Source organism: Dunckerocampus dactyliophorus, chromosome 20, assembly GCF_027744805.1.
Source record: "Dunckerocampus dactyliophorus isolate RoL2022-P2 chromosome 20, RoL_Ddac_1.1, whole genome shotgun sequence".
Taxonomy (NCBI): Eukaryota; Metazoa; Chordata; class Actinopteri; order Syngnathiformes; family Syngnathidae; genus Dunckerocampus; species Dunckerocampus dactyliophorus.
This window is the reverse complement of record NC_072838.1, coordinates 14938348-14951044: the sequence shown is the minus strand read 5'-3', so window position 1 is coordinate 14951044 and position 12697 is coordinate 14938348. Positions and strand designations below refer to the sequence as shown.

Here is a 12697-nt window from a genome sequence, read left to right as displayed (position 1 = left end):
GGGTTACGAACGTGTGCCCATAAATTCATTAAAAACTTAATTTTGGCGCATCAACACAAGACTGGCTCAAAAACTAGTTTCAGCAGAAGAATACACTATGTGCCGCTCACGCGCAACTACACTACTTTCAACACGCGACTGTCGCGATCACACATACACAGTCGGAAATCACAAAACTCTTTAACATGACACATAACTGCCAGGTCGCTCCAGTATCCTTGAGCATATTAACGGATCTGCTCCTATGAAAGTGACAGTAATAACTAAGTAATTGTTGTATTTAGTGTTTTATTACTATTATTATATGCTCTTGATGTGTTCTGTGTCCAATGTGACTGACTAGGAGTGTCACAATATCTCGTGTCACAAGATCTCCCGAGATTAAAAAGTGACAAGATTTCTCCGCCCACACAATAATAGATAAATTAATTAATCACACAGTAAACGAAAGTGAACTTGAGAATTTTTCCGGCCTCAATATATTGCCATGTGCGTGCAATACTTGATCACTCAGACTCTACCTCCAGCGGCCCTCAGGTAAAGTGAGTTTGAGACCCCTGGTCTAGTGTCTCACGACACCCCAAGTTATGACTTACACTAAAACGCGACTGACAGCGCGTCGCAGGAACCGGACCACCTGTAACCACTGGCTCTATGTAGGCTCCTGATGTAGTTTGCATTGACTCCACAAGATGGCAGCAGCTGTATCTGAAGCATCAAGAGGCTGTATCTACCTCTGCACACGCTTTAAAATGTTGAAAAAGTTGAAGTGAAACCACCGTGCTGTTGTTTACAATGAGCTCATCAGCAGTATTACAGTAATGCAGTGGGTCTGTTGATGAGGACTGTCTCATTTTAGAGCGCCAAACAAAAGTGACATCCAAAATGAAAGCGTGTCATTTTTCCAACTCGTGACTTAAAAAGTGCTCTTCCAGCCAGTGACACCATAAAAGCATTCCAAACCTGAAACCGACTGTTACATAAGACCCTCATACCCCCCTACGAGATCTCCTGCTTCACTCCCAGCTGTCCGCTGTTGACTCACTGCGTGGGGGAAAAAAAAAAAAAAAAAAGAACCAAAAGGAAGGATGTGGCGACGAGGCCGAGGGGGACAGGAGCGGAGAGGCAGGCGGATATTTGCAAAAAAAAAATCTCGCTGAAACACGACTCCCAATAATGTCCAAGATGCTTTTTAGTTGTCAGCAATTTTCCCCCCTTCTCTTCTTGCCCGCCCATGAAGTTTATTCAATTTGGTTTCTGCTGCCATCTGAACAACCGCTAAATGCATTCCTATCACAAGCTCAGTTATCCATTGTGAAACTGCACTCACGAAGCAGCCTAAAATTAGCAGACTTCCATCTGTCTGCTGAAAACCAATGCTGCGAGGATGTCTACCACTAAAAAAAATGACTTCATAAGTGCTGCTTTCAGACTGGGGAGTGTCTGCCCATCAACACACACTGAAGAAAAATAAGAGGAAAGGATAACGTTGGATGAAAATGGTGGAGAAGGTCTGATCTCACTGATGATTTTAGGGGGATCTTGATGCTACTTAAAAAGCCATTTGTTCCACAACACAGTCAAGTGAAGCCACCTCATTAAAATGCACCAGCATGCCCCCCCACATCCACCCCACCCCCGGCCAAAAGATAAGAGTCCTTCCCACAAGTGCCCAGTCACACTTGGACCTGTATGAGCAACCGTGAATACTCCTACCTTGCATCAGGTGTGATTTTCACGTGAGAATTTCTCTGAACGTCCTGAACTCCTCTTTCCATGCCAGTGGTGTATTCAGCATAATAATAAATAATAATAAGTAATAAATACAAGGGGAGGTAGCTCAGCCTGCCACAGCTGAAGTCATTTACACAGCAAAGTAAAGATGAAACTGAAGCAACAGCGCCTCTTCTGGTTAGAGCCAAGTGCTGCACTCTATTTTGCCTCAATCGTTTGCTTCAAAACACACGCATTTATTGTAAAAGGTCCCCTACTGGGCAAAGTTTCTTTGTTTACCAATGTTATAACAGTAATTTGTGTCCAGAGAGTCTTTTTATGAGCAGCAAACGTGATCTCCCTCACTTGTTTGCTCTTTCACTTTTGAGATAAGAGGCACTCTGACCGTCGCTTTTGAAATGATGGGTTTTCGTGACGTTATGAAGGGGAAAAGCTCCTTCCTCATGGATCATGAGGCCACCCTGTGATATATACACCCACCACTTCATGGAGGACGACCGTTGTAAAAAGGCTTCGCTGCACATCTTAAAATAAAGCCTCAAGCTCCGACAATAATCCGTCAGTCAGCTTCAGACACGTAAGATGGATGATCATTTTTCTTTCAGTCTATGAATAGGCTAACGTGATGTTAGCACTGTCTTTTTAGTTAACTATTTAAGTTTAACCATCATTGTGTCTCCCAAGGCAGTGAGGCAGACTCAACCGGTGGCGGCGCGTAAAAGAAAGTGAAAATGAAATTAGACATTGAAAGATGCTCATCACAGTACGGTAATCAACATTGGCTGCATGTCTGGTCCAAGGTGCTGCAACACCGCGACCATCATGAAGGATGAAGACAGTATTCTTCAACATGTGAGTGGATGTGCTCCTATGAAATGGTCAGTGATAACTAAGCATTATTGAGACTTCCTCCTCCTAATAAGCCTGTCTCTCATTCCTTGCAACACCCCGCAGTGTCCAAGGCAACTACGGGGATACACTTAATCTTTGCTTTAATGACAGTTTCATTCAATTATTGTATTTAATCTTTTTATTACTGTATTGTATACGGTATGTCATTCATGTGTGCGAGAATGACTTGGGTGTTACTTCAAAGTTTATTTTTTAATTATTGAATTTACTATTATTATTATTATTAGTTGATAATCTAGTAATGGAGCTCATACTGTACGTAACCTTAGGACCTCGTGTTTAGCAATAAACTATAATGCTTTCAGCAGTAGTTAAAGTGATGAAAACCAAGGCAGCCATATTAACCCACTCACTCAGCTTGCACCTTGTTGCTCTTCATCTTACAAAAAAAAAGGCCAAACAAGGCCAACCATTGTATGAAACAAATACACTCGCCGTGCCTCTTAAATAGCGATCATGAGAGATAACACGAACGTCCCTGAGCTCTTGTGTTCGCTCCAAGCGCCATCTTTTGTGTTTGCGAGCACTGGAAAAAAGCTGTCGAGTGCCTATGAAGAGCCACAGGGTTGAGAGCTGCGAGGATCCGAGCGAGAGAGAGGCCTATCATAAAGACCCAACAAAAGCCTGGGGTCTCTCTCTTTGTGCACTAAGTGTTTGCTTGAATGCAGACAAAGCCCGAAGAGGCACTTGTGTGGAAAAAGATGGTCAAACTACTAAGGTAAAAGGGTGCGATGCACGGTGGTCTTTGTTTAGTAAAGCTGTACCTTCTACTAGTCATGCTTTCTAAATCGCTCAGCAATAAACCGCATAACACAGTCTCATGACTCTGTAAAACAGCTACTATGTCCCTCACTTCTACCTTTACTGAAGTCCTTGGGGTCCAGGGACAGACTGTATCCAGGGAGCGTCTCCAGGAGAAGCTTGTAGCAGGCCCTCCAGCCAGGCTCAGGGATGGTGGGCGCCACGCACTGCATGGCGGCGACACGCTTGAAAAACGCTGACTTGCGCCGAAAGCCGATCAGTTCGTACAGCTCAGACAAGATGCTGTAGCGCTGGATCTTCTCCTCTTCGGATAGCTGCGGGTAGAGCAACAACATTGGCAGCGTCCTTTAACGAGGTTGGAACATGGTGGAAACATTATCGGGCAATGGAGCACAGTTGTCTATTCATTTTTGAAAAATATTTTCATTTATAAATCATTGTGTTTGAATATGGCCCATCATTAGTAAAGAAAGTATTCATAGTCAAGCAAATTTCATGCTTGTTCTGCCTAAATTAAGCACTTTCAAGCATAAAAATGGCTACATGAAGTAAAATACAAAACTATAAGGTATTCAGAAGGCGCATTCAAAGACGTTGTGATGATGTGTAGTATTCCACACTGGTCACTAGGTGTCAGTAATGTTACATTGATGAGAAAATAGCCACCCCAGGAAGTACTACTGTATAGAAGAGGTAGTACAAATATGAATAATCATCTTTATGTATTATTATTTGTAATTATGTCTAGTATATCAGGAAACACGAGTGTACAGGTGACTTTTCATGTCTAGAGGGCTCTAATAATGTTAAAATCAATCCAGGTTTTCTATGCTCTAACTACACACATATTTGATTTATAAATAAGGACTCCTACTTTGCGGAAATTCACTTATCATGGTCGGGTGCGGACCTGCATTTTGAGCCCAACCCCTGGGGGGGGCGCCACAAATGTCATTTACAGTCATTTGAGCTATGGAAACTGCTCATTCTGCTCATTACAACACTGGCATGGAAACAGGAGTTCAGCACACTCAGCAAACTATGCTCCAAGCCCATTAAAAATAATATGCAAAAAAATATCAGGAATTAATCATTTTCAAGGAAAATTGCACCCTTGATGCTCTACTAAACAGCTGAGCATTAATGCACAGGCTTACATAGGCTCAAGCCTAGAGCTCCACATATGCTGCAAGGCTCCCAAAAGACCATTAAATAACCTTTTTTTTTTTTTTTAGCCTTGTAGCATAAGGGAACTTACTAGTTACAATACTGTAGGTGTGTACCTGTCCCAAGTTGATATAAACGGCATTCTGCAGGAACTCCGAGGCCTCTCTGGCCCTCTTCTGAATGGCCAGCACCCGCACTGCCTTCACGCAGGCCTCCAGCTCGATGACGCCTGCATTCTTATACTGATGGGAGATAAAAGGAGTAAAAATGAACTGTCAGCGAGCGTGTGCTTTGCACTACGACAACATCATCATGACAGCTCCGTGGTGCACATGTCGCATGACAAGCATGATCCCATTTGTGTTCCAGCTACTACTACTACTACTACATGAAACTTTGACTTAATGCTTTTTTTGCCTTTTATCTCACCATCCATTAATTTCCCTCCACTTCCACACTCATTGTCTGCTTATTAAAATTCAATTAATAACTGAATGGCTGTGTAATTTCATTGTGAACGAAGCAGCTACAGGTAAGGCGGTCGAGGGATGGAAGGACGGAGGGCGGGTGGGAGACCTGCGAAAAAAGGCAATTATAATAATGAAGATAAAGCACAGGTTCCTCAACAGGTAATGAGCCTATTCAGCTCTCCCTAAGCACTGGGGATATATGGGTGCTGGACTATTATTTGGGATATATTTTGTGTACCAAATAGTGATGTCATAATACTGGCATAAATATTAAATATCGGATCATATGCGTACAGATTTTTCTGCCGATATTGATATCGGCACAGGAGTGAGACCTCATCAAACTGCGTCGTGTCTCAGTGAGCAATAACAGCAGCTGTCAGTAAGAACTTGTCAAGATATTGAGCTCAAACTCAAATCACACCCAATCTAAGAGTGTCCCTCTGGTGTTTGGAGACATATTACACGTCAAAGTTAAAGAGGTTTATGTTAAGTGAAAACATAAGGACACAACGTTTGTGGCGCCCCTTACGTTGTGGAAGGAGTACTACGGATAATGAGCGATGACTTATGGCCAACTAGTTCCTAAATCCCACTCGTGCTCTTGCAATTTGGTTGATGGAGGCTACGTTTTTCAACCAAGCACGCTCAAACTTCCCAAATATGTGCCCATCGATCCCTTACAGGTGGGTACCAAATTTCATGGTGAATGGGCTTAACGCCATAAAGGTACGGTGGGTGCTTTGTGTAGCGCTGAGCTGTGTGACAAATTTCGGGGTGCATGTTTTGCCAAATTTCCACCCTTTTGAGCGCAGTACTTCAGGATTAGAAGTGTTAAGATATACAAACTAATTCAGATTGACGTGACTATGCGTAGAATATTTCATTGCAAATGGGCAAAAATGGCCACAAGCATCATCACATCCTTGAAACTTCTTCAGTCTTTCAATACCTTTCCATAATATGAGATGGCCTCTTTGTATTTCTCGATGATATCTTCCGGGCTCAGGCAGTTCTTCGCTCGTCCAATCTCGGTACTGGTGTCGGCGCTGATGCCGTTGGCCGTGAGGGCGCCTACGCTCACGAAAACAGGAGGAGAAGTGATTAGTTTGGGAAGGAAGCTGGCATGATCGCTGAAATGAAATAAGGAAGCCCCCAGAAGGGACTTGGCTTCACCGCTTGATGCGTCTACAAACACTGAGGACAGCTGTGTTGTGAAAGGTGAGCCTTATATGATTTAACATAAAATTGCAGCCTAAGAAAGCAAAACAAATATATAAAAAAAACGTCACAATCCATGTACAGAATAGCAACACTGCATGACAAATAGGATGAAGGTACAAATGGCCCTTCAACAAGTGGGGTGATGCACTAGTGGTGCGGTGCTGCCACCTGCTGGTGGCTCCAAAACAATTGCATCAAATGATTTGCAGACAGCATGTAAGATAAAAGACAGCTGTGGCAAGAATGGGAAGCTAGTCTAACACAATTAACATGTAGGAAGAAGCATGAAGACATGCGGCCACAAGCAAACGTTGCAGAAGAGACGATTAGAAAGAGGCTACGTTTGGTTAGAGAGGTCATACCTGGGTCAATGAGAACCTCCTGAGCTCCTACAGACACAGAGAAAGAACGCACTCCATCACACATGTTAGCAGTGTTAGTCTCAACATCCCCCTTATTACTCAGAGACCTGTGATTTTCTGCGTTAACGGAATCGCCACAGAATTGCCCAATGAGAACGGAATCTGCTTGAAATTGACGTAGTAGCGCGAATGAGATGCTGTCATCGTGTGGAGAAGGAACCTTTGCGTGGGGAAATATTTCCTCAACGGACAAGTATCTCCTCACAAACACTAAGCCGCCCCCTCACAAACTAAACATGTCGAAGCGGCCCCTGAAACTTCAGCTAAATCTGCAAAAAACTTGGAAAGCCGTCTCTTACTCGTCACCGAGCGTGAATGGAAGCTGGCTGGGTTATCGTAGTTTAGCAGAGCATGCTAGTGAGTCTGTGTGTGTGCGACTCAAGGCTGTGTGTTCACACCGTCTTGTGTTTTAGGATGCCCGCTGACGTGGTCCAAGTTCTGAGTGAAATAAGGACGAGAGGCACGGCTGCAGGAGGCACATTTATTCTTGTTTGTTCTTCACGTTATTCGACTCATCTCACACAAGAGACATTCTCACACACACACACACACACACACACACACACACACACAACACACTTGTGACCTTTAAAAGAAGAGCGCTGTGTGCCACATCCTGTTTAATTGTGCTCACAACATAAAGCAATTGGAAAGGGATCGGCGACGATGCATGACTACCACAAGCACGGGCACTGCAGTTTTAGGACATCTTGAAAATGTAAATATTTCCAAGCACGTGTGCAGAGGAGGGCAAAGCACGGCCCGTGGGCAACACCCGGCCCATTATAGTCCAATTTAGACATGAACAATATTGCCTTTTTTTTGTTTTGCTGTTTTTTTCCCTGCATTTATGCCTTACTATTCAATTCTGTTGGATGACACACTGCTTTTTGTCCAGCATCACTTAATGCATACATTCTGAAGCAGTGGTACAAGTACCCCTGGCTACCCCTGGCGGTACGAGGACTCTATCTAGTGGTCATTTTTAGATTTATTTTTTTTTATTGAGAATGAAATTAGAGACAAATGCGTATGAAATCATACAAATTCACTCCAACATTGATTATATTCTGAATTAGCGTCGATTGTGTGTTTTTAAAAAGTCTTAAAAAAACAGGCCACATAAGGAAACCCTTTAGTAGTTCCCCTTTATTAGTGGCAGGCCATGCTGCAGACACACATGCATAGACGAGAGTCCTGTGGACATGCACTCAAGTATATTTTTAATCAGCCCATTATGTGGCATGTAGGGTCAAAAGCATTACAAGCATTACAATAAAAAAAAAAGAACTGAAGTGCTTGCTTGGTAGTGCCAACAAGGCTGCTTGCCACAAATGTGATCTGCTGTGACTGGGGTTGATCAAAGTTAAGACCTCTGAATGCGTCCTAATTGTTAAAAGTGAATGAAGACCTGCAACAGTCGCCCTTTTGTGATGAGCTCACACAGTGTGGCAAAAAAACGAACATGCGTTACAAAGGAAATTGCTCGATGGCTTGCGACGGCGTGATGTTAATTGTGAAGACGACCATGTTAAGTGTGTGTTAATAAACAAGAGAGGCAACAGATGAGCTGTTTAGTTGCATTTAGAAGTAGCACAGTGGAGCTTTTATGTGCCATGGCAACACCACAGAGCTGTGAGTCATTTCACGCATGGTCACAGCAACAAAACAACAACAGGACCCTAACTCTAACATAAACAAATGGGCTTAAACCATGGCCTCTGCCCTAAAAATGTTTAACTCCTAATATGTGCCTGATACCCTCTGCAGTTGAGTTGGACACTATTTGAGAAAACACAGGAGGAGGCCTTTACCCGGTCTGTGACGTTTCCCCGCATCTGCCGGCTGGGAGATACTTGTCTTGTGTGTTAGCGTCTTCCCGGCGGTGCCTCCGGGATAGTGGAATATGACAGACGCCGAACACAAGCCCTCCAAGGCAGCTGCACGACAAAAAAATACCATTAAAAAAATGAATGCACCTAGGCCACAAACATAACAAACTTACCCCCCAGCCAGAGGAAGTCATTAACAGCCCTGAGCAGCTCCACGGCCATGTGGTAGTGAACCAGGGCGTCCTGCAGCATGCCCGCTTGGAGACACAAGTCGCCCACGTGCTTCCTCATCCGTCCCTGGCAGCGCTTCTTATAATGCCTGCAGATGCAAATGTTGCTTTCACACAGAGCCTGCAAGACTGCTACATCGGAGTCGTAACAAAAGACATTTGTCCACCTGTGACTGTTGCACCACACCAACGGAGTGCTTTTGTACGCGCTTTCACACAGCAGCATCCCACAATCACATACCGAGCGTACGGTGTGAAATACTTGTCCAATTGTGACATCTACTGGGTCGACTTCTGCCGGTGCCTTTCACACAGAGTGGCATGGAAAAATATCAGCATCTAAATGGGTTAGAGCTTGGCAGCGTTGGTGATGTATTCCAGAACCATAATCTTCTTTTTACACTGTAAAAGTTGGATTTTTTTCTTGCATTGCTGTTCTGTGTAGTATCAGAGGTAGTATTGGAGGTAGTATCAGAGTTGTAGCAGAGGTGGACCACTGCCTCTCTGTGTGAAAGTATTCATTTCAAATCATTTCTGTGTGAAAGCCATCGCATTTGTGATATCTCATTTTTCTGTATAAAAGGCACAGATTGACAAATGTTGGATCTACTCTTACAGCTTTGATAATGCAATTTTAGGGAATCTGTGTGTGAAAGAGACTCCTATTCTGGTGGGGTAGCAGGAGAGGTTATACAAAGATCATGTACTGAGGGCACAAGTAAGGGAGCACAGGATTGCTAGGAGATCAGTCCATTAGATGTCTTCTTATCAGTACTGTACTTCAGGTCATCAATGTCACTGTTCTTACCAGTACAAATCCGCATATTACCCCAAAATATATGGATTGTGGCGTTTTGTGTGTGTTTAATGCATCTTTTGACTGATTTTAGCTACATTTTCTTTTCAAATGAGCCTATCCTAAAACCAAGGGAGTAGGACATGGCTTGGGATCAAAACAGTCTACACTGAGGGAGGTCTCATGTCTCACCTTTTTGCACCCAACAATAAACTCACAGGACAGTATAAAAGAAAAGAAAGAAGAAATAAATGACGCAAGGTGAACAAACAAAAATGAAGATGAGCGAGATCAATCATGAAGATCACCTGCAGACGATAATGTTCCCCTCACCTGCTGTCAGTGTCCAAACCCACAAAGTCCTTCTTCTCAAAGGGCACACAAAGCAGAGGAATCTTGTCCCCGGACTTGTCAGTGGCACGGTCAAGCCGCTTGGACTCCAGAACAATAAATATGGACTCCACAAAGTCCTCCACTCTCTTCTCCACATCAGAGCAGTCTTCAAAGCTGGGATAGAAGGCCACGTCTGTCCTCTGCTGCTCTGCAATCTCCCCCTGCAGCCCGAACACCAGCAACCTAGAGTCGTAGAGGGTGGCGCTGTATACTTCCTTCTGGCCGTGGAAGTGCTCAGCCGTCAGGGGCCAGTCCTTGGAGGAAGTGCAGGTGGTGATGGCGATGAGGCCCACCACTTTGCGGTGCGTCTGGAAGTCGCCCCATTCGTTGTTTTCGGACAAGTAGTGGTGGCGGTAGCGGATGTAGAGGAGGCGCTGTGAGTCTCTGATGCTCACTTGGCTCACGCTGGAGATGCGCTTGTAGATCCTGAAGAACTGGTCCTCGGGGACGTTGCCGACTGGCTGAACCACCACGAGCACTGATTGGTGGTCCTCTGCACATTGCATGTAGTCAGGGACACTCATCTTTCCATGTGGTATCTTGGTAAAGACAAAAGATTAGTATTGTTCTTTAATTGTAATCTGAACCTCTTCTACAGCGCATTAAGGACTAATGTAAATATAAAAGAGGTCATTGGCACAGCATGGATAACAATATTTAAAAAAGTGTATGCAGAAATGCTGTGAGAAGCACAACACATGAGAGAAAAGGTATCTGAATACATAACTGTATTCATTGAAGACTAACATTTAACAGTACCAACTAAAATATTAACGCATGTGTGATGCAGACGTATTTGATGGCCGTTACTGTCCACATGTACGTATATTAGAAGTATTTAAGTGCCGGATACAGACGTCATCTGACACTTGTTTCCGCTTGTGTAGCCTAGCCAAGTAGCAAATGCACGGCCGTCAAATAATAACACCATCGATTGCATTAACAACGAATAGCCATAAATGCAGACATTATCTCAAGTATATTTATGGCTTTTACTCGTCTGCCTATTTCACATTCATTCATACATTCTGTTACCTTTGCAGCAACCTGTCAAACCGTTCCAGCTTCCTCTTTCGGCTCACAATTTAGCAAAGGAAGAACAACAAAACAGTTTCCGGACGGAAGATTTCAAAATAAAACTGCAACAACCACAAAATGTTTATGGAGTTGTTAGTTTACGAAGAAAATACGCGAATAATGAAATTACATCAACCATAATACTGTGATGGTTTTATACTAACAGAGTAATTGGGATAAATACACCTACGGTATGGCGTTGCTCTTATTCTGAATATGTGAACACACATTTTCTACTGTAGAGCAAACGGCTACGTTTACGTCAGTGGTTGGAACGCGCTATTTTTTTTTATTTGTTGGGCCAAAAAACACTACAAGTAGCTTTAAAAAATGGAATAAAATGTCCCGTCTTTGTATGTAGCTATCTCGTGTGTTTATTAAATGCCTTATATGCTTTTTCTTACTGTGATTTGGGTTGCCCTGTTGTGTATCCACACTTGGCGTGAGTGCGTGTTGGAGCCAGACAGCCACGCGTCGGACTTAGACGGTGCGTTCAGGTGCGCTACGAAGACCAAAGCGCTAACTCCTCACATGCTTGTGGATCAGACATTGCTTTAGTCATCTTAATTTTCCCCTTTAACAAAAATAAATACTTTGAAAGCCCATAATTTGCATGTTTATGTCCTTTATGCTTCGCTAATAACGCGTCGATATTCGGCGTGGTTGCCCCACTTTGTTCGGTGTTACGAACGCATCATAGTTGTATGCTGCGATGCAGAAGTGAAATTTGTATGTGAATGCTCGTGTGCTTCTTTGTTTGGTGGCATAAGATCGACTCACTGTTAGCGTGCTATTTGTGCTCCTTCATTTAGCTCATTAATAAGTCTGATATTGAGGTAATTTCAGTAAGGATTGCTGTACTTTATGTGCATTTCTTTTCTTTATTTATGTTTGTGTTGTTCTTTAGCCATGTTGTTGCAGACCACAGTGTAACACAGCAAACGAGCCTGAAGATGGACACATCTATCTATACTTTTGGCCCCTGACATTATAACCGCTCTTAGATCATCTCCGTTTTAGCCATTATGTATGCCCTACGATTTGAAGGCATTTGGCTACTTCCTCCTATAAGCCTACAGAATTCTAACTAATGTGATGAAATAAAGTTGATATTTGCAACTGTAGTGTGTCTAAACTTGATGCGGCCGCACTGTAAATTTTGATGCTTTCCTGATTGAAATTGAATTGCTAAATTTACCTGCTCTTGTCACATTTATTGTTTTGTAATTATTACGTGTTTTGTAATTATTAAGTATTAGGTGTGGATAAATAAATAAAAATGCTGATAAGTGTGAGATTGTGATGTTAAACCAGCATTATTTTTGTGCTATTTTGTTTTCTTTGCATTTTCTTTTTTAAAGTATTTTTTTATAAACGCTAAATCTTTTTTTTTTTTTTTTTTACATAAAGAGGGTTGTTGTTTTGTGTTATAGTTTTTTTCCAGTTTAACCTGCCTGAGTGGCTCAACTTCACGCTTCATTTTAACTGTAGCCTGTTTTGCCCAAGAAGCGTAAGAGATTGTGACATCATAGTGGACCATCTGAGTCAGGGGTGTCCAAACTTTTCCCCAGCGAGGGTCACATAGTGAAGAATTAAAGGATGCAAGGGCCACTTTGATATTTTGATAGATATGCAAGAAGTTATATCATCTCAAGAAACACTGCATCTCAGATTTGGT

The 12697-nt window shown here is 42.9% G+C and overlaps 1 protein-coding gene across 7 annotated transcripts in view; it reads right to left on the bottom strand.

Annotated features, from left to right (window-relative positions):
- The window catches only part of trappc9 (trafficking protein particle complex subunit 9), a 131322-nt gene extending 120279 nt beyond the window's left edge, over positions 1-11043 (bottom strand). For 4 of the 7 annotated variants that reach the window (XR_008567105.1, XM_054762971.1, XM_054762975.1 and 1 more), the window contains exons 1-9: positions 10978-11043; positions 9884-10481; positions 9742-9772; positions 8697-8842; positions 8506-8631; positions 6632-6658; positions 5998-6119; positions 4692-4817; positions 3506-3722 (exon numbers count right to left, since the gene is read on the bottom strand). Coding sequence is in view for 6 of the 7 variants with exons in the window: in XM_054762971.1 (XP_054618946.1) it covers positions 3506-3722; positions 4692-4817; positions 5998-6119; positions 6632-6658; positions 8506-8631; positions 8697-8842; positions 9742-9772; positions 9884-10466 (1378 nt within the window). In the remaining variant the exon portion in view is untranslated. Of the gene's footprint in view, positions 1-3505; positions 3723-4691; positions 4818-5997; positions 6120-6631; positions 6659-8505; positions 8632-8696; positions 8843-9741; positions 9773-9882; positions 10482-10977 lie in introns of all 7 variants that reach the window. The other 3 variants (XM_054762972.1, XM_054762973.1, XM_054762974.1) reach the window with 3 other exon arrangements.
- Between the last annotated feature and the right edge of the window lie 1654 nt (positions 11044-12697).